Source organism: Lactuca saligna, chromosome 7 (genome assembly GCF_052625555.1).
Source record: "Lactuca saligna cultivar CGN05327 chromosome 7, ASM5262555v1, whole genome shotgun sequence".
Lineage (NCBI taxonomy): Eukaryota > Viridiplantae > Streptophyta > Magnoliopsida > Asterales > Asteraceae > Lactuca > Lactuca saligna.
The window spans coordinates 95,975,402-95,998,830 of NC_136423.1; the positions used below are offsets into that span (position 1 = coordinate 95,975,402).

At 35.0% G+C, this 23,429-nt stretch overlaps 1 protein-coding gene across 1 annotated transcript; it reads right to left on the bottom strand.

Annotated features, from left to right (window-relative positions):
- Positions 1–20,334: 20,334 nt before the first annotated feature.
- On the bottom strand, positions 20,335–22,773 carry MUTE (basic helix-loop-helix (bHLH) DNA-binding superfamily protein). Its single transcript, XM_078964594.1, has 3 exons — positions 22,549–22,773; positions 21,335–21,727; positions 20,335–20,509 (listed from the first exon to the last, which is right to left on the bottom strand). The coding sequence occupies exons 1-3, from the start codon at positions 22,642–22,644 to the stop codon at positions 20,432–20,434; spliced, it is 567 nt and encodes a 188-aa protein (XP_078820720.1). The 5' UTR covers positions 22,645–22,773; the 3' UTR covers positions 20,335–20,431.
- Positions 22,774–23,429: the final 656 nt, after the last annotated feature.

The following is a 23,429-nucleotide window of genomic DNA, read 5'->3' on the forward strand; positions in this document are numbered from 1 at the left end:
AATGTTTTATAAGAAAAAGCAACAATTTTTCCAAAAGTATAAACAGTTCTGAATCAAGTTTTTGTAAAAATAGGACTAAACAAAAATTATACATCTGAACTAACGTCCCTGGTTGATAATGATAATGCGCATGATGTGATGAATTCTTTTGGTCCAAGCCAATAGACAACACGGAAGAAACAAAAGGTCTTTCAGAAATGACCTCCTGGAAAACAAAAGGAAAATATGTTCAGAACCATTAAATTGTGTGGACCTTTGTTACAGAAAGGACGGACCAAGCGGAACAAAAGATGTTTCTAGTGAAACCTCTTCAGAATAAAACAAAAAGTCAGTCCGAAAGGAAAAACCGAAAGCTAACATTCACAAATTTGCTGAAGAGTTAATTGCTAAGAAAAGACATCTGAATGCTAGATATAGAAAGAAAGAAAGTGTTTTTGGAAAAATATGAATTCCAATAAAAAATTGGTCAACAGAAAACAATCCTATAGTTAAAATAAGAATTCATCTCCAATTCTGAAACCAAAATCAAAGTCTTCTTCAAAACCATCGTTTTCAAATCCAATTGTTAAATCCCAAAATTTTAAGGGTAAAGGCAAAATTGCTTCGGAACAAGAAATTACCCATAATAAAGAGTACAAAGAAAAATTAAAAATGGAGGAATAATAATTTTCAAAAAGAATGAAATTTAGAGAATATATTCAACGAAAAGATAATTGGGTTGAAATTAATCTTTGTGACAACAAAGTCTAAGTTTTTAAATTAGAAAAGGGAATGAATTGTGCTTTGAAAAGAAAATCCTTTTGGGTTGACAAAACAAAAATCTTTCTAGTTCATAAGAAATCCTCACAAGGACCCAAGTTGGTTTGGGTTCCTAAAACTCTATAAATTTTGCAGGTAATGTCTGAAGAACAGTTTTCGAATGCTACATTGACAGCGGTTGTTCTCATCACATGACTATGAGGAAAGAAGAACTAAGAGAGTTTCGGTCTTTAAAGGATGGAAGAAGAGTGAAGTTTGGAAACAACGCCACCAGAGAAATAGAAGGATATGGAATGATAACAAATGACGAATTCTCTATTCAGAAGGTAGTATATGTAGAGGGCTTGCAACACAATCTAATAAGTGGTTTAAAATTGGTTGTAGGTATTCGTCTAAAGGTTTCGTTTGATGAAGAAGGTTCGGAAATAATCGAGAAGAAAACTAAGGCGGTGCTATTGAATTCAAAAAGGAAGGGAGAGATGTATCTTCTGAAATTGAATCCAATTAAAGGGAAACCATCTATTTTCTTGCTTAGTAAAGCATTTTCGGATGATAGTTGGCTACGACATAGAAGGCTTTCCCATGTGAACTTCAAGGATATTAACAAGCTGGTAATTGGTGATCATGTACATGGTCTAACTCTTCTTAAATACGAAAAGCAACACTTGTGTGCTACTTGTGAGCTCAGAAAACAAAGCAGAAAGATTCACTCATCGATCATAAAACACCAAAATCATCGAGCCACTAGAATTATTGCACATTGATCTTTGTGGTCCTTCAGCAATCGAAAGTATTGATGGCAAAAAATATATTTTGGTTATTGTTGATGATTTTTCTAAATTCACTTGGGTTCTTTTATAGTGTAACATACACGTTTTGAAATCGTGTATTGTAAATTATAAAAGAGAATAATATTATATGAAATTGAGTGTTGAGTTCTAACAGATAGTTTTTACTAGAAATGCAGTAAAATTATGTTTAGAATCACTCATAAAATATTGGAAGTCTTATGAGATTCCAATTAATAGCAAAATAGTGAAACTTAGCGAAAATATAAAATTTGAAATAAGTAAAATTTTATTATTTGATGTTGTAAATCATCTCGTTAGAAACTTGTAGGCGAAAACCTCGTCGAAATCCGAGATATAACAAAGAAGTTACGACCAACCGAAGATCCGCGACAAAACCGGCACGGCGCCGAATGATGTAAAAAGTTAGTTTTTGATAAACTACTTTTTAACCTTAGTAATCTAAATGAAAGTCGTAGTATTCGTTAAACCGAGAAATTCGATAAAAAGAGCGCAAAAATCTGACTTCGTATGAGGAAGTTATGATTTGTCGAAGTTTCAACTTAGGAGTAGACAACTAAAAACTCAAATTTTAGTTCGAGCGATATTTGACCGATACATCCTAAACGAGAATCGAAGGTCTCGTCATGTGTAGTACAACGGTAAAAAGTCTGACAAAAACGAATGTCGGATGAAGAAGTTATGAATTTTTAACGGATTTTCATATCCCGGTCTGTTAAAAAAAATAATATTAAAAATAAATTCAAAATTTGCCGACGAAGTCTAAACGAAAGTTGTAGAGCGTAATTTTAGCTATGCGTGCATATAAAGAAGCTCAAAAATGGAGCTCGTATGCGAAAGTTATGGATTTTAGAAGTTCAGGGCTCAAAAAACGAGAAATCTCGCATGAATAGTAACCGACCACGTCACCTCGCACGAAGCAGGTGCATCACCGGAGATGTGGCCTCGTCTCGCGAAGCGCCCCCCTTTCCGACGTCGATGAGTTATCCATTCAGCATCCGACTCGTGTCGCATTCTTCACGGGTCCGAGCTTCGGTCTAATCGCCTGGTGACGCGTGTGGTCTCGGTGGCGAGCCCTCGCATCCGACGCGTGCCATCTCGCGTCCAAGCCACCTAGCGCCTTCGCTCCTGCTACCGCCGCGTGTCTTCCTCCCTCGTTGCCACCTAGTTGCTGCTGCTGACGCGCCCTTCTGATCCGACCTCGCATCTCGGCCCTATAAAAGGGAGGGCTGCGAGATCTCCCGGGTAATTTTTAAAAATTGCCATTTTTGGCCCCCTTTTCCATATTTTCACTATTTTGACTTTTCCCGAAGCCCCGGTATCAATTTTAGCACCCGAAACACGTCCCGAGACCACCGAGAAGCCCGAAAATTTTATCTTTTCGGTTTTGAAGCCCTACCTCCGTACAACTCGGTTTTCAATTAAGCTCCCGGTTTTCAACATAGAAAGTCATGTTTAAAGCCGAAATGCTGTCCAAAGTACTATTTTAACCCTCGGTTAACTTAAGGTGAGTTCAATAAATAGAAACAATTGTATGTTATGTGTTATATGTGCTATGTGCTTCTTAGTGTTATTATTCTGAGTTATTCTTCCGTGTTATTTTATTCGCTATGTTTATAGCAATTATAATACCTTTGACCATGTGATTAGTGAAAGGACTTAGATTCACATTGGTACTGGTACGTAGCCTCTGGCCATGTAGAGCATGTCTCCGTAAGAGAATGACTTCTATTATATGGCATTGGCATAAGGTTTGATAGGAATGATATGTAGCCTCTGACCATGTAGAGCATGACTCCGTAAGAGAATAAACTCTATTCTATGGTATTGTGAAATGGTTAGACAGGGCTATAACCCTGAAATTGACCAAAATTTTAATCAAAAATTATGTCTTCTGTGCCATTTGGGCCAAAGCTTTATTGATGCATATCAAGTATTGAAATCGTTATGTCTCATTGAAAATTATATCTTTGAATAAAGTCTTTGATTGATATGAATGCTTATCACATGATTTCACATATGCCTTCTTGTTCCTTTCTGCTTCTGTCATATTGGTATATGTAATGCATAAGATTATATTGTATCTATTTATTGAATTCACTAAGCGTTATCGCTTATTCCTCTCAATATTTAACAATTGCAGGTGATCAGTATTCCAATATAGCTTTATACTGCTGAAAGATTTAGAATAGTTAATAGTATTTCTCTGTATTTTTAATGTTCATGTATGTATATGAATAGTTGATTCCTGGGTAGACATGAAATGTAATAAAAATTAGTCGGTTTGTATCCAATCCTTTGTAATCACTTTATCAATATAAAATATTGTTTTATAAATATGCATGTAGCATGTTTTGAGGAAGTAACTTAAGAAATCTTTTGAAATAGTATGAAAGTTTGGGTCTTTCATAAATACGAAAGTTGGGGTCTTTCAATCATGGTATCAGAGCAATGGTTTAAGTGAACTAAATATCACGGATTGATATTTAGACTTAAACTGTTGGAAGCTCAACATCTGAGCTGATTCATAATAAGTATATGGATACAAACCATAGGAAATATTTAAGTGGGGGATTGGGTAGTGATAAACCCTAGTATTCTAAGATATTAAGTTACTTCAGAATTTTAAGAAAATTAGTTTAAGTGAACTAGAAATTTTAAGAATTTCTAAACTTAAACAAGAATTATTAAGTAAAGATGATACGATATATTTTAGGTTGAATACCTAATGGAGGCAAGCACTAGAATATTAAGAGGAGATATGCCTTATATTCTATTCTGTGCTAAATGATAAATGAATATAGAGAGGAGATATGCCTTATATTCTATTATGTGCTAAATGATATATGAATATAGAGAAGAGATATGCCTTATATTCTATTATATGAGAAAGCTTAAGGTCTGTTGCTGACCATGGTTTAGAAAATTTTAAGAATTTTCATAATAGAATTTTTCGGAGTGATAAAGAAACTTATGATAGTTGACATCGATAAGTTTATGAATAAACGATCGTGAGATATCGTAAAATAATAAATATGAATTGTTATCGTAATAAGTGTATAAATACCAATAGAGTGGTAATATACATTTAAAGAATGTTTGATATATAATAACATCTTTGGAAGAAAGATGTGCGTTTGAAACACGTTTGGACAAGATAAATGTGTTGGTACAAATCCACGAAGTTGTTCTACCGCTGTTCAGATTGAAGAAGTGAATGTTTAATAAAGTCAAAAGAACCAAAGATAGTGATCAATACTTTGATAGTATCACAATGAATATTGTGCAAGATTTAGAAGAAATAAATAAAGATCAAAAGAAAGTCTATAGAAGTTTTCAGACTCAATAGGCCAAGACTTTGTGATATAAAGTTCCATTGTGTGTTAAACCGACTTTAGCATACAAGATTGGGATGGTGAATTGAGTCATTTAGTGGTAAATGGTTAAGCAACTTACTTGTTTAAGTAAGGTAGAATGCTTCATTGAAGAAAAAATACACCCATAGTATCGTATGAAGAGATGTTGTAATCAGGAATGACAGAGAACCAAGTTGAAGCTGGTAAAGCTTGCTGAGATGCAGCTAAGATGTAGACTTCTTAGGATAGACTCCTATGAAGTAGACTTAGACTTAATCAGATACAAGAATAACGATGTCAAGGAAGAATAATGAAATTAACAAAAGTGCATGATGGATTGCATGAGTTAGAAGATGATGCAGGCAGTAGAAGACCGTTTATCTCCATGCTGCTAAAGTAAATTTTGGAATAGTGTGTCTTGTAGAGTAGACACTACTCAAGAAAGAATTAGTATGAAGAAATGGAAGTAAAATTTCTATCGACCTATGGAATAGTATTAGGATATATTAAATCGAGCATATGCATGAGAAGAATCCTAGAAGGTGAATATAGGTAATCCAATATATGTTTGATAGAAACGTGAAAATCCTAGTTGAGTCTAGGAGAAACTGTTGTACATATTTGTTTGAACACGTTCATATGTGATAAGTTGCTTTGTGAAAAATTTTGAATGGTGACTTGGGAACTGCGAGACAATACTTGGGACGAGTATGAGTAGGTGTGAATAGTAGTAAAGGCCTATACTACTGGAAGCATATGACTCACACTTGGATCAGGAAAAGTCACAAGGTTACCAAGAAGCTAGTAAATGATTTCGTTTTATTCATGTGTGTCGTTACCTTCGTTTCGGTAATGACTAAGAAGATAATTATCATTCAAATTTTAATGTCATAAAGAATCAAGTCCGATTAGTATAAATCCGCGAAAGGAGTAGATTGGTTCAGAGAACCATGTCTTATATAGTGACAAAACATCAATAGGAATACTGAAGAAGTAAATGGTCGAGATAGTCGATAGAAATATAACGATCTTCATTAAAGAATTGAGCAATCATTAGCCGGAGATGAGACTTGCTATATGGTTTTACTGGCCACAAGAAATGTTTCTGCCCTACTCTTACTAGTCAAATGGCGGGAAGTCAAGCTGCCGATCAACAATCAAAGAGTACTTCAACTAAAAAGGAGGAGGTGCCAAAAGCTAAAAGATGTGTAGGTCCTAAAGCATGAATTAGAGATACGTGATGCTATTCTGTCTATTCTTAAGCATCCACGTGTTGATCAAACTCTTTTTGTTTTCGTTATTCTATCAGCTCGATTTATTCGATCTGATTCTAATACAAGAGTTTGGATCATTATGTGTCTTGTGCGAGATAAAATCAAAGGTCATTAGAATATGATCATTCGAATTGCTATTATAGCAAAAGTAAAGACCTTATCTTGTGTTTAGTCTATAAACCAAGAAGGAGCAGGAGTCTGCAATGAGAATTGAGTTTTAACTCAAAGATCAGGATCGAATATTCAATAGAGAATGAAGAGCGGGTACAAATTTGAACACTGCCGGTAATTAGGAAGTTTGAAGAATTTGACAATCGTTTGGCAAACTAAAAGTTAAATATCGTACATTTTAGATTACCACAAAGGGAGTAAGTTAAAATTCGAATGTTGTAACTAGTAATTTTCTCGTAAACTCTAGATCTACTCACATCTTATTTGATTTCAATGCCTCAGGTTCTTTTGTGCCTTATAAATTCGCATATTCTTTTCAAATTGCTTGTTACGCAGTTGTCCAATCATTTAATATAGATAACATAGGAAATATATCATTACATACTGATAAAGCCTATAGAGTTAGTGTTATAGGAATTGAAAGTTATAATCTTCCTGCTAACCTAATTCCTATCTTTGATATTATTCTCGACATGGATTGGTTGTTAAAGAACCACGCAAAGCTCTTGATCTAGAAAGAGATGATATGCATCCCTATCGAAAGGGAAGATCCTATTTATGTCTACAGTGAAAGTAATAAATTTCTTTCTTAAAAACTCGCAAATTATGTCGAAGGGATATTCTACTTATCCGGCTTATACAGTTAATACCTTGAAAGAGGAGAAGAAAACTGTGAATGATAACCTTTGAATAATTATTGACTGGCTGATGAAGAGTGCATATATTCTCGCCACACGTGAAACGACTCCATTGGAGAAATACGTGTAAGTTACTTAGACAAAATTGTGGCAAGTCATGGTGCGCCACTATAGATTAATTCCGACTGTGATACTCGTTTCACTCCTCACTTTTGGGTGAGAATGAAGCATGAATTAGGATCTCGAGTTGCTCTTAGTACAACTTATCATCCTCAGACAAATGGTCAAAAGAAGAGAGACATCCAAACAGTAGAAAATATACTGAAGGTATATAAAGTACTGTATGAGCGTAAATGTCATACTCAAATATGTTGGTGTGATGTAAGACGGAAGATCTTTAGAGGATCTAAAATGATTCAAGACGTCACTAACAAGATACAAATTTTCCGAGAAAGAATGAAAGCGGCCCAGGATCGATAAATTCCTTATGCAGAAAAGAGGAGACGACCCGTAGAATTCTGGGTGGATGATTTAGTAATACTGAAGGTATTTCATGAAAAGGCATTATACTACTATTGGAAGAAATAACGGTTGGTAAGCAAGCATACTGCTTGGAATTGCCTAAAGATTTGACAAATATTCATGAAGTGTTTCATGCAAACAATCTATGTAAAGGTTTAAGCATATTTGATGAAATGATCCTATTATCCGAGGTGAAACTGGATAATAAGTTAAGTAGAAGAGATCGTAAATGAAAGAACGACTAATCTACGTAATAAAGAACTGAAGTTGGTGCTTCTCAAATGGAAACACCATTGAGGCTCAAATTATACTTGGAAAAAAAATTAGAATGAAATAAGAGTGAAGTATCCCTAATTGTTTTAATCGTTATGATTTCGGGGACGAAATCCTCAAAAGGAGGAGGTATTTGTAACATACACGTTTTGAAATCGTGTATTGTAATTTATAAAAGAGAATAATATTATGCGAAACTAAGTGTTGAGTTCTAACATATAGTTTTTACTAGAAATGAAGTAAAACTATGTTTAGAATCACTCATAAAATATTGGAAGTCTTATGAGAATCCAATTAATAGCCAAATAGTGAAATTTAGCGAAAATATAAAATTTGAAATAAGTAAAATTTTATTATTTGATGTTGTAAATCATCTCGTTAGAAACTTGTAGGCGAAAACCTCGTCGAAATCCGAGTTATAATGAAGAAGTTACGACCAATCGAAGATCCGCGACAAAACCGGCATGGCGCCGAATGATGTAAAAAGTGAGTTTTTGATAAACTACTTTTCAACCTTATTAATCTAAATTAAAGTCATATTATTCGTTAAACCGAGAAATTCGATAAAAAGAACACAAAAATCTGACTTCGTATGAGGAAGTTATGATTTTTCGAAGTTTCAACTTAGCAGTAGACAACTAAAAACTCAAATTTTAGATCGATTGATATTTGACCGATACATCCTAAACGAGAATCGAAGGTCTCGTCATATGTAGTACAACGGTAAAATGTCTGACGAAAACGGATGTCGGATGAAGAAGTTATGAATTTTTAACGGATTTTCCTGTCCCGGTCAGTTAAAAACAATAATATTAAAAATAAATTCAAAATTAGCCGATGAAGTCTAAACGAAAGTTGTAGAGCGTAATTTTAGCTACGTGTTCATATAAAGAACGTCAAAAGCGGAGCTCGTATGCGAAATGTATGGATTTTAGAAGTTCAGGGCTCAAAAAACGAGAAATCTCGCATGAATAGTAACCGGCCACGTCACCTCGCACGAAGCAGGTGCGTCACCGGAGACGTGGCCTTGTCTCGCGAAGCGCCCCCCTTTCCGACGTCGATGAGTCATCCGTGCAGCATCCGACTCGTGTTTCATTCTTCCCGGGTCCGAGCTTAGGTCCAATCGCCTGGTGACGCGTGTGGTCTCGGTGGCGAGCCCTCGCATCCGACGCGTGCCATCTCGCGTCCGAGCCACCTGGCGCCTTCGCTCCTTCTACCGCTGCATGTCTTCCTCCCTCGCTGCCACCTAGCTACTGCTGCTGACGCGCCCTTCTGATCCGACCTCACATCTCGACCCTATAAAAGGGAGGGCTGCGAGATCTCCCAGATAATTTTTAAAAATTGCCATTCTTGGCCCCTTTTTCCATATTTTCACTATTTTGACTTTTCCCGAAGCCCCAGTACCAATTTTAGCACCCGAAACACGTCCCGAGACCCCCGAGAAGCCCGAAAATTTTATCTTTTCGGTTTTGAAGCCCTATCTCCGTACAACCCGGTTTTCAATTAAGCTCCCGGTTTTCAACATAAAAAGTCATGTTTAAAGCCGAAATGTTGTCCAAATTACTATCTTGACCCTCGATTAACTTAAGGTGAGTTCAATAAATAGAAACAATTGTATGTTATGTGTTATATGTGCTATGTGCTTCTTAGTGTTATTATTCTGATTTATTCTCCCATGTTATTTTATTCGCTATGTTTATAGCAATTATAATACCTTTGACCATGTGATCAGTGAAAGGACTTAGATTCACATTGGTACTGGTACGTAGCCTTTGGCCATGTAGAGCATGTCTCCGTAATAGAATGACTTCTATTCTATAGCATTGGCATAAGGTTTGATAGGAATGATATGTAGCCTCTGACCATGTAGAGCATGACTCCGTAAGAGAATGAACTCTATTCTATGGTATTGGCAAATGGTTAGATAGAGCTATAAGCCTGAAATCTACCAAAATGTTAATCAGAAATTATATGTCTTCTGTGCCATTTGGGCCAAAGCTTTATTGATGCATATCAAGTATTGAAATCGTTATGTCTCATTGAAAATTATATCTTTGAATAAAGTCTTTGATTGATATGAACGCTTATCACATGATTTCACATATATCTTCTTGTTCCCTTCTGCTTCTGTCATATTGGTATATGTAATGCATAACATTATATTGTATCTATTTATTGAATTCACTAAGCGTTATCGCTTATTCCTCTCAATATATAACAATTGCAGGTGATGAGTATTCCAATATAGCTTTATACTGCTGAAAGATTTAGAATAGTTAATAGTATTTCTCTGTATTTTTAATGTTCATGTATGTATATGAATAGTAGATTCTTGGGTAGACATGAAATGTAATAAAACTTAGTCGGTTTGTATCCAATCCTTTGTAATCACTTTATCAATATAAAATATTGTTTTATAAATATGCATGTAGCATGTTTTGAGGAAGTAACTTAAGAAATCTTTTGAAATAGTATGAAAATTTGGGTGTTTCATAAATACGAAAGTGGGGGTCTTTCACATAGACATAAATCTGATGCCACTTAGAAGTTGATAAATTTTGATCAAACAAGTAGAGATCCAATTACGAAAACCTGTTCGGAAAATTCTCAGTAACAACGGTTTGGAATTTAAAAATCATGCATTTGAAGAATTCTTAGTTGGAAAAGGGATTGCTCACAACTTCTCATCACCTTACACTCCATAACAGAACGACATAGTTGAAAAGCGAAACTGGTCTCTCTATGAAGCTGCAATAACTATGTTTTTCTTTGCGAATCTAGCTTTGTACTTCTGGGTAGATGCATTTGCAACCGCGTGTTTTACTCAGAACCAATCTTACATTAATAAGCGCTTTCTGATTGCTCCATATGAAATTTTTAACAATCGAATACCTAACATTAACTTCTTTCATGTCTTTGGATCCAAGTGTTTTCTACTCAATTCCAAAGGAAATCGGAACAAAATTGATGAAAAGGCCAATGAAGGATTCTTTCTGGGGTATTCGCTAAATTCAAAGGCATATCGGGTTCTGAACAGAAGATCAAAGAAAATTGAAGAAAGCTACCACATTATCTTTGATGACAACTACATGAAGAAATATCAGAAAGAAGATTGTCAGTATGGGGAAATCTTTCCATCAACAAATTCCATGATGATTCCTCTTACGAATTTATATGAGGAATTTCTAAATTTGTTTGCTGAACCTGATAAAGGTATTTCCTCATAATCAAAGGCTAAGGATAATAAAGAAGATGAACTAATAAAGATTATCAATAAGGCTGTTGAATACAACGAGAATCCTCCTCAGCAACCAATTCCGAATGAACCTCATCCAGAATCTTCTGATGCTTCCGTCCATGGGGAGATTTCCACTCCGAAATCTAATACCGATGTTACAATCCAATGGGAGAGTTCAATTCTGAATGACAGGTCACATGGAAACTTCCAGGGGTAGAATGAAAAGAATGATTCGGATGTACAATCGGAGTTCGAAGAAGTTTTTGCTGAAGTTGATCCAACTTATGATCAGAACTACCCTCCAATGACGAAATGGACCAAAGATCATCCACCATCTCAAGTGATTGGAGATTCTTCATTAGGTGTTATTACTAGAGCTTAACAAAAAGCAAAACAAACTGCATTATTTTCTAAATTAGAATTTTGCATGTTTAATTCTGTTATTTCTAAAATTGAGCCTAAGAATGTGAAAATTTCTCTTGATCATGCAGGTTAGGTTCAAGCCATGAAGGAAGAACTCAATGAATTTGAGCAAACTAAAGTATGGAGACTAGTCTATACTCCGAAGGATGCATTTCTAGTCAGAATGAAATGGGTGTTCTAGAATAAGAAAGATAAAGAAGGAAACATGATTGATAACAAGGTATGTTTGGTAGTTAAAGGCTATTGCCAAGAGGAAGGAATAGAATACGAAGAGACCTTCGCACTGGTTGCTAGATTGGAATCTATTCGGATTTTTCTCACCTATGCCGCTCAAAATTTTTTTAAGTCAACAAAATGGATGTGAAGTGCGCATTTTTGAATGGCAAACTCGAGGAAACAATATATGTGGAACAACCTTCAGGCTTCGTAAATGAGAAATATCCAAATCATTGCTATGTTCTAGATAAGGCAACGTATGCTCTTAAACAAGCTCTGAGGGCATGGTATGAAACTTTGACTCTTTTTCTGAAGCAATAAAAATTTAAACAAGGTTCGGTTGACCCAAACTTCTTTCACAAGAAAGATGCTGACCATCTAATGATCGTTCAAATTTACGTTGATATTTTCAGATCCACTAATCCTAGATTAACAACTGAATTCTGAAAACTAATGGAAACTAAATTTGAAATGAGCTCAATGTGTCCTATTAACTTTTTCCTTGTTTTAAGTATTAGAAAGAGTTCAGAAGGCATATTTATTAACCAAGAAGCCTACGAATACCTTGCTTACTAATTTCGGAATGGTGGGAGACTTAAAGGTCATGGTTCCAATGGATTTTGGAACGAGGTTTACTCCATCCTTGGACAAACCTGCAGCTGATATCACACCATATCACCAAATGATCGGATCTTTAATGTATCTAACATCGAGTTGTCCTGATATTATGTTTGTTGTATGTTATTGTGCTAGGTTTCAGTAGAATCCCCATGAACCACATATGGTTGCTGTAAAGAACATATTCTGATACCTTAAAAGAACAACATCTCTCGGAATATGGTATCGATCCAATTCAGGATTCTTTGTGCAAGCTTATTCCAACGCTGGCCTAGGAGGATGTGGCCTTTATCGTAAAAGAACTTTTGCGGGATGTCAGTTTCTGGATGGCATGCTTGTTAGTTGGCAATATAAGAAGTAGATATGTGTGTCCTTATCGATTGCTGAAGCTGAATACAGTGCAACAAAATCTTTGTAGTCCCAAGTGGTGTGGATTCAGAACCAACTTAAAGACTATGGAATTAACATGAAGAGAATTCCTTTGTATTGTGATTCCGAAAGTGCTATAAGAATTTGCTACAATCCAATGTAACACTCCAAGGCAAAGCATATAGCACTGAGATATCATTTCATAAAAGATCACTTCGAGGATGGAAACATTGAAGTTCATTTTGTTAGATCCTCAGATCAGTTGGATGACATCTTCACAAAGGCCCTTCCTGTAGCTACGTTTAATCAGATGTTACAAGGACTAGGAATGATTGAAGCTGACTCAGTTCCGAAATCTACTTCGTAATCGAAAAATACTGTTCATGTTCCGAATGCTTCCAAGCTTCGGAATGTTTCAGAATTTACTGTTCATATTTCAACTTGTTCCGAGCTTCGGAATTGTTCGGAATCTACTCTTCATCAAGGTTTCAGAATGCTTTGTATCCTTTGTACATTAAATCTCTTTTGATTGGTTCCGAGCTTCGGAATACTTTAGAAGTTACTGTTCATTTTGTGTTTCTGAATTCAATTATCTTTAATATTTTTCTTTATTTCTGTTTTCATTTTTCAAAAATCACAAAAATATTTTCTTTATTTCTGTTTTTATTTGTCCAAAATCACAAAAATATTTTCTTTATTTCTGTTTTCATTTTTTAAAAATCACAAATTTATTTTCTTTATTTCTATTTTCATTTCTTTTTAGAAATTTAAAGTCACAAAAATATTTTCTTTATTTTTGTTTTCATGTTTTTTCAGATACACAAAAATTAAAAATACTAAAGTTATCTTTCTTTTAAGAAGCTAACGTTCTTTTCTCAGGTTAATTTTCTTCATTATATTAATTCATAACAAATGGGTAGGTATGATTCCAAAATTGTGTACTAGCTAAGCGTCCCTAAAAGCATGATGTTGCATGTCATCCCAAGCCTCTTAGACTCTATGTTTGAAGCCTTAATGAAAGTTTCATTCTGATCGATTCTTCCCAATCAAGCTTTTGAATCACATAAGTCATCGAGCTACCTTACTCTTCTCACATTGAGTTAAGAGTTTACTGCTTAGTCATGCAAATATAGCAGAGGTACATTATCTTCTTCGGAACCAATCTATATAGTTTCTCCATCAATTTCATATCCATAAAAGTAACCCTTGAGACTCTCAGAAATTATCACTAAGGTTTATGGTTACACAACATCTGTGTTTATGATCTTGAAATTTTTATCACCGCGATTTTGAGTGAAACCCAAAATCCAAAACCTACTTTTGAATTGACGGTGAACATCTTTTTTTCTGGAAAATTTAACCAAGGCATTGACGAATAAAACCTTTTTGGTTAGTATCATTACAAGTTTGAAATATAAATTTTCTTTTTGAGTGATCTTAATGAAATGTTCTCGACCTAATAAATTTATTCCCAAAAGATATGGATTTTTTAGATTTCCATTATATCCAGTCACTTTAAAGAATATCCAAAGCCTACTTGTTATTATTGCTACACTGGTCAAACAAGTACTTCATTCATATCTTCAGACTTATGTTGAGTTTTGGAATCTGGTTGAAACTTAAGCCACCCTTAAAGCCTATTAAAAGAATCCTTTCACAGTTTCTCAATAAATTGATGATCGTAATTCAAAGGGAAACCACACAAGAACTTCAGAGTCTCTCTTGAATCAGAAGGAAGAGATCGTTTCTTGGCATCTGTTTGGTTTTTATATCGATCTGAATCGATATCACAAAATCCCACAAATTTGATTTGATTTATTTCTTTATCTTTGGCACACTCTTGCACAAAAATCCTTGTGAATTTTCAAAGTCTAGTTCTAATTCTTATTGCCTATTTTAATTCAGAGAACATGTCTTGGTCTCAATGTTGGTGAAATCTTTGATGATTTCGAATGTGTCTATTATGAAACAACGGTTTCTTGGAGATGAAAATTCAAATAAGGTGTGATGTTTGAATTACCTGACACAAGCGTGTCTGTTACAATGGCGTCTGACACCTATTGATGAGTTGGCATAATTTTACATGCTGATTTTACGGGATACAGGAAAGTGGAATGGCAGTTTTAGACGGTTCAATTTCACTCACCGTATCCACTTTTTTCAAAACCCTCAAAGCAAAAATTACAGGTCAAAACATGATCATCGATGCTCGTTGTAAAGCATGGTCAAAACATGATCATCGATCTCGATTCCTCACGCTATTATGAAGTTCTTTGTCTAATAATCGAATGTCTCAAGTTCTCGCCACTAGCTCAGGCGTTAACAATGGCGAATTTTGGTCCATTGGTTCATCTATCCAAGTCTTACTCCTCTACAATTTACAGAATAGTAAAATATGTTATTCAGTTTGAGGTTGCTTCACACAAGACCTCGATCACCAAGCCTGACTTTAGCAAACTTCTAGTGCTCACTTTCCCTGTACTTCCTGTGGATCCAGAATCAATTCCAACAAATGAACTAATTGAGATGTTTTATAAGATGGGTTACATTGAAATCCGAAATAGTCAACAAAAAATGTCACATTTTTTGTTGACTATTTCGGATTTCAAGCTTCAATGTTTACTCCATTTTGTCAAGGGGGAGCATAGCAATTATTTATCCAATTCAAGATCATTCTCATGACCATTTGAAGTTTTTATAATCATTTTTTATTATAGAATTTGATATGGTCATTCAAAATTGGATTTTGATTTATCAAATTGGAAATTAATGATGAAGCTTGTGTTAAGGTATATAAAAGTGGGTATATCATTTTTAGGTATTGATGAACTTTAGAATGGGGATCCCAAAGGTTCTACCAATGACTGCGTTGCATTGATTGACTCTAACTTTTAGAGATTTCCCGATAAAGTGAAGTTATGAATCTTGAATTTGATTTACTACATGATATTTTTTGGTGACTTATATCATTATCATATTTGAAGATCATTGTGAATTGGAGGGGGAGTTTTTCAATATAGGAAGTGATTTGGTCTCTTATCTTTGGGATTATTTAGAAGATGAAGTTGAAAAGGATTACTTCTAAGCCATTGGGAGCTTGAAGGTTATATTTTTAGTTTGGTGCTTGGTTTCATATTTCTATATCCTAGAACCCGGTTTAAAGACTATTGAAAGTCAAACTTCATAGATTACTTTGATATTCCTCGTCACAATATCATTTCTTATTTGCTAGAGGCTTGTTTTGGAAGTTGAAGCTTTACCAGTCATTCCATACTTTGAGGGGGAGAATGTAAGGTTCAATGTATTTCATGTATGATGACAAGTGGCCTCCTTTTATGAAATGTGGGTTAATTAGCTAAACTTTTTTTTCCCTATAAATAGTCATGTTGTATTCATTTTTGGGGAAGTGGCAAAATGTTGTCCTTGAATGAGATGTGATTTCTTAGCTATATTAGTTAGATTGCATATTTCCTTTTTTGTGTAGTTTCCTCTTCATAGTTTAATAAAATATCTTTTCACCAAATCTTCATGATTGTGTTCATTCTTACATTCCACATCATCAAATCATCTTTATTATTTTTCCCAACAATAGACAATCCTGACATTGGAGGATATGTTGCGGGCGTGTGTCTTGGATTCCGGTGATAGTTGGGATATATATCTTCTGTTAGAAGAATTCTCTTATAAAAATAGCTACCACACCAACATCGATCGACCTCCTTTTGAGATGCTCGATCGGTCAAGGAGTTATGGGGAGTATCGAGGTGGTACTCAAGATGACCGAGTTAATTCAGCACGTTTATAACAAACTTCAGACAGCTCAGAATCGGCAGAAAAACTATACCGACAAGCGTCGAACATACTTAGATTTTCAGGTCAGGGACATGGTTGTCTTGAAGGTGTCGCCTTGGAAATATGTCACTCGATTAAGGAAGCGGGGTAAGCTAGGCCCCAGGTACATCGGTCCTTTTAGGATTACTGCCCGGATGGGTAGGGTGGCATATCGAATGGATCTTCTAGAGGATCTTAGTCAGATTCACATTACTTTCCATGTCTTGCAACTGCAATAATGTTTGGCTGATGATTCCAAGTAGTTTTATTGGAGAATATTCAGGTGGATGACCGTCTGAACTATATTGAGAAATCGGTGGTGATTCTTGAACAGAAGATGAAAACCTTAAGGAACAAGGTCGTTGAGTTGTTGTAAGTCCTGTTGCAACACCTCAAGGTTCCGAGTGGACTTAGGGAGCTAGAGGATGAGATGGGGGAGCATTACCCGGAGTTATTTGGAGCAGCAGACTTTCAGGATGAAGTTTGATTCAAGTAGGGGAGAACTTTAACATTCAAGTTTTGTTATGTTCCTCTTTTATCCCAAATGCAAAATTCTTTCAAAATTGGTCCCTTGGTTAGTATGCGGGGCGTACTCATTGGGTATGCAAAGCGTATTAGCCATATATCTGGTCACGAAACTTAACCACATACACGAGGCGTATGTGGTGTACATGGCATACGTGAGTCTGAGATAAACCCTAATTTTTAGGGTTTTCACCCTATTTAAGGGCCTTAATTCCCCAAGTCCCTTACCTTTTCATCCTCCATTGCCCTTGAAGTGTAGATCCTAAACCCTATGCTACCTTAAGTGCATTTGTGAGCTTTCTTGAGTGATTTTGGTGTTCTTTACAGTCTTTGAAGAAGAAGGAAGCTTGGAAGAAGAAAGGACATAGGGAGAGCTTATAGATCCATAAGTTTGGCACCATGGAAGTGAGTAGGGGTTGGCAGACCAGTACACCATGCGTACTCAGTATATGTTGTACGTACTAGGTCAGCGACTCAATCCCAGGTCAACAGTAGCATACGTTGGGCATACAAGCCAAGTACGGCGTGCGTACGCAGTCAATGAGCCTAGAAGGTTTTTGGGCTCATTTGCTGTTGGGCTTTGGACTTAAGTAAGTTGAGCGTTGGGTCCACCTAATTGTAGCAAGTCATTTTTTTTTGTTATGATATTATATGGTAGTAGTAGGAGGTGAAATAGACCAGATATCTGGTTGAAATAGATGGAATATGATTGCGAGCACATATAAATGCTTGATAGTATCCAGTTGAGATAGACCTAAGGGGTAGGCAAGCACCCATAGATGTTTGGCAGTGTCCGGTTGAAATAGACCGAAGGGGTAGGCCGGCACCCATATATGTTTGCTAGTATGTTTGTTTTGTATGTGGTATTTTGGGGGAACTCACTAAGCTTTGTGCCTATAGTTTTCAGTTTCTATTTCAGGTACTTCTAGTTCGAAGGGGAAGGGCCCAGCCTAGTCATACCGTATCACTTTATGTTTTTCTGCACTTAGTGAATTTATGATTTACACTCTGATAACATGTTATAGTATGACTCTTTTGAATATTTTGATATCAGTTTCCTATGAATTGAATGAATATAAAAACAAAATTTTATATGTATTTTTTGGGATGTTACAAGAGCACCACTAGATATCTTTAGCGATGATGCTTTTAACAATGACGTGAGCTTAGCGGCGACACCAGGCGTGTGCCATCTGATTTCGTTGTTAAAGGTTTGGTTGTCGCTAAAAGTGTTGTCCCCAATACTCTTTTTTCTTGTAGTGTTAGGATCATATGTTAATTAACAATATCATATTAATATGACTCTTGAGCATATAATGTCTTTCACTAGGTCCTATAGAGGTCTTTTGAGATATTTTTCTTTAAAAAATTGGTTCTCAAGTTCTCAAATACATGTTGGTTCATATGATCAAACTGACGGAATACGTTTACAGAAAGAGTGACTTATATTGATAACACCGAATTGTATACACACTCATACTAAGTCATACTAGGAGCAAAATAGACCTAAAATATGTTAATAGGCTCAGACCTATAAACTATGATTATACTGGTCCATGAAACACTTTGATATTGATTAGGATAAAACTTGGCCATATATTTTATTTTGGGGGTGTGCCCCCGACCCCGACAAGGGGCGGCTCCCCCTAAACCATCAATGTGTTTGCCTCAATGCATGCTTAGTCTATCGAGTAGATATAAGGATTTGTTAAAAATACAGGAATGATAATGTACAAAATTTGTAAAGCCAAAAAAAAAACAATCAGTAGCTATCCTGACGGCAAGTAGTCGCTATAGGTCCGTAATGAAAACTGTGAAAACTCTATCCCGACGACTAGTCATCGCAACATCTTAGACCTTTTGTGACGACGTATCATCGCTATAGGTTTCCCGACGACAAGTCGTCACCACAGATTATTAAATAAACATTTTTTTTCCCGAAAATATGGATCACAAAAGCTGTACCGATGACATGTCGTCGCAATAGGCGGCGCTATGCCAACGACATTTTTGCCAACGACATAATGGACCTATGCCGACACGTTTGTGCTGACGACTCTTTACTGACAACATGTCGTCGGCATAGTCTATACCGACGACATGTCGTCTGGATAGGGTCTTAATTTGTTGTCGCCGGTCCAAATGTTGTAGTGTATACCATTGCCACCTTCACATGGTTTGTTTTTTAGAATAATCTATGATCAATGTGATACATATCATTTATGTAGCATCTATTTTGAAGATAAAAAAAAAAAAAAAAAAAACACTTGCAGCCATATGACTATTTAAAAAACAAACAATATCTAGACTTGCATATTGGATTGTGTTTTTTGTCTACCGTTTTGCTAGGCATATTTTCCTTTTTTATTGATAAAAAAATTCACATTTTAGAATGAAGTTAAAATATGGGTTCCATAAAAGCATAATATTGATAATGGGAGGGTTGGGCTTGAAAGATTACCCTTGAGAGCCAACCGATCGAGAAGATGAATGGTGCTGGATTCAACTCTGTCCCTTTATTGCTCTAAGAAAACGGTAGTTATTAAAAGCAAAAGCAACGAGACTAGCTTAGTAGTGTTGTTAAGATACTTTGATTCTGATCTCCATCCTGTGGCTATTAAGTGTGGCGTGGTTAGTCCTTGGAGCTCATCCTGTTAGAACAAAGTTATGGCGCGGCATATATGAGGCACATTTTATGAACTTCAGTAGCATGTAGGAAGATTATCTATGTGTAATACAATTTCATTCCAACATTTAGATATATATCTTATGGCATTCATAGGCCCAACGGATTGCCATCGTTTTATCATCGATATAAAATATATTGATCGGGTTATCAAAGGGAAATCAAGGCTGGTAAAATAAATGTAGAGACCAAAACGGGTGCTGAGGAAAGAGAACTGTGAAAGTTGCATGAGATAAACTTTGAAAGGAAAAAACATAACTTCCCATGTCAATAACTGATTATTACATTGAAGGCCAGTTTGAAAATATAAAAGTTCTAGAAAAATTAAAGCTGGAACAAATCTATTCATCGATAATGACAAATTAAAAGGGTTTAAAGCGGCAGTGATTACTATATAGTAGTTACTTGGTGGTAAACATGTTCGGTAGGTAAATTTGTAACAGAATATTCCATCGGAAATGCGTAGGAAGGTTTGTAGGTAATTTGTAGGAAAAATTACCCACTAGGGTTTTTCCTACAACCCGTTTTTTTTAGGAAATCTGTAGAGAACGCATTGGTCCTACGGAATTCCTAAGAATATTGCCGTAGGTAATTACTTAGTTTTCTAGGTTTTAAGAACCAAAACACACATGGTACATGCTTCTTGTTATTTAGAACATATAAATTTAAACGAAGCCACAATTAGATCCAAGATTACATAAGTGATTATATGGATGCATGGAGCTAAGTAAGCTTAAGTGAGAAACTCTTCTGCACTTCAATTGCAAGTTCTTCAACACTAAGTTGACATTCCAGTCCTATCTGCAGGAAACAGTTAATCCAGTGGTCATATTATTAGTACACACAAACTTAATATAGATGAATGACATCAAAATAATTTGTTCAAGACACTAAGATATACAAAGGTATATTAGCATAGATGATAGGTTTATTAAATCCTTTAGAAGGTGACAGGGTGTTTATAATCTCCTTTCATTGTCCACTAAGATTGAATTTCTATTATTGATTGATCTGTTAGCATGAGGGGTATATCATTTATCAAATTAATTTTTTTTCTTAACAAGCATGTCGCTTATCGTCCGTACTGCATTCATACATGACATTAGTAGTCTTTCGTAAAACAGGAACCTATCCAATATTTAAACCTATTGGTGTTGAGGGTTTAAGATTAAATATGGGCGTACGTAGTTATTTACATTGTTTACTCTTGTGTTATAAACTAAAAGTAATTAATTTATTTTAGCCTAAGAGAAAACATGTCTTCTAATTCTCAGACCAGTTACGAATATGGATACATTATTAGGTCTCAGGTTTAATCTTCATTTATCAGCTCATGATATATGAGGATGGTCAACAGTGTCCTTGGGCATGGCTTATTTTCCTAATCTCTTCGTAATTCATGTGCATGGGATGCAAAATTGTTTAGGAATATAGATAAGATGTATAGGCGGATTGGTTAATTTTGTTAAGGAATCTTTCATTTATAATTAGATACATCTTGTTAATTTTGTTAAGGAATCTTTCATTTATAATTAGATACATCTTGTTGGGGATGATATCACGACATGTTTCAATGCTCATTACCTTGGATGTAGGACTTTAAGGAAAATAACAAATGTTGTGTACCTTAATAACAAAGGAGTATAGGACAGTGTCCTCCATGCTGCTGATATTTAGATGTAGGATCTCAAGAGAAAGATTTTCCAACAAATTGACTATCTTCACAATTTGCCCTGGAATTCTTCGTGATACAGTCCTCAAGAAGACATTTGACCCGGAGATCTTTGCTTCCACGTCCGCAACTGGTGAGTTACAAGATGCTCCCAGTTCTTTGATATTTTCGTGTACAACTATAGATCGTTCTGATTGCGGGGTGCTTGGTTGCAGTAATGGCTTTGGGCTTGGACCAGGACTAGGACTTATGCTCCTACGTCTTTTCTTTGATTCCAATGATTGTAAAACTTGTTGCATCTCCTTGATGAATTCTATTACACCTCCTATGATTGAAGCTTGATCTCCCTACCATATCAGGCGCGCAAATGAAAATAAATCGTACTTAGTCTATCATTGATGAAAGCATCCCATGTGACAAATGTGATAGACTTGGCACATATTGAAAGAAACCGTGATCAACTAGATTATGTTATATGACTTTGAATACGCTGTTGTAGCAGTACTTTGTTTACCATGGGGGCGTAGAGAGGTGGAAGTGTGCGGCTGACAGGACCCAATTTTTTTTAACTACGTTATATATGTATATATATTTATTTAAAAATAAAAAGCCTATAATAAGGATATAATAAGGATAAGGATTTTTTTTTTCTGGGTGGTCCAGGGTATTTGAGGAAATTTAAATCCTTAGTAAGAATCATCGTACTCCCTAAAAACATGTTGGTAGTTGTTAATTTTCAATAAAATCATTGTCAATTCAGGCGAAAAAAAACTTACTAATTAAATACGCAAGAAAATGGCTAGCATGACGAGAGATTGGTTCTAGCAAGTATGCTTATAATTTTGTTTGAGAATTATATGAAATCACTATATCGGTCAAACATGTCTTTTTTGCATCCTTGAAAAGATAATAGGTAGATTTAGAAAAGTTTTATAGTTTGTTTAATCATATAATTGGTAATTTTCTATGCAGCACCACTTTGAAACACAAAACAGAGACAAGAAGGAAACCGCGCTATGCCATATGACAGAAACATTGATAAACAACTGCGGCATACAACCACAGAAAGAAAACCCTAATGATGTAATAAGCCTAGATCTGTTGCCTTATGAATGGAATTACAAACGCTTTGAGCATGGTTCGACATTAAAGAGTGGAATATACCAACCCGTTTGATGTAGAAGCATGGGGTCATTGATCGCAAGACCTTGAGGTGTTCATTCATCTGCCTTCTCCTATTTCTCTCTACAGCTATATGAGACATGTTGCGATCGATCCTTCGGAAAGGTATTTTCTACACTCTGGGTCAAGAAAGACACACAGTCGACGTATGTGGAGAAATATAGATATATGTATAAGGTGTGTTTACGTGTGTGGATTGTGTTTGTGTTTGTGTGTGTGCGCGTAAGTGTACTGCATACTACAAGCTATGTTCTTATAAATGCTATGTGTTGCAGTCTCGTGAGGTTAGTTAGTTAGTTTTTTACTCTCTCTCTCTCTCTCTCTCTCTCTATATATATATATATATATATATATATATATATATATATATATATATATATATATATATATATATATATATATATATATATATATATTCATTTGACACCATTCTAATTTTGTGAGATCGTAAGACCAAATCTAAAAATAATTTTAAAATGCAAAATAAATGGAAAAATCCAAAAATTATTTTTTTAAATATTATTTTCGGAACTTGAATTAACTAAAAAAAATTCCGTTTTTTTTTTAAAAATACGTGAAATATTCTAAATAGAATATTACACTGACATATTCTAAAAAATAATTTTAAAATGCAAAATAAATGGAAAAATCTAAAAATTCTTTTTTTAAATATTATTTTCGGAACTTGAATTAACTAAAAAAAAAATAAAAAAAAATTCTATTTTTTTTGAAAAATATGTAAAATATTCTAAATAGAATATTACACTGTACATATTCTAAAAATCATTTAAAAATGCAAAATAAATGGAAAAATCAAAAAATTCTTTTTTTAAATATTATTTTCGGAACATGAATTAACTAAAAATA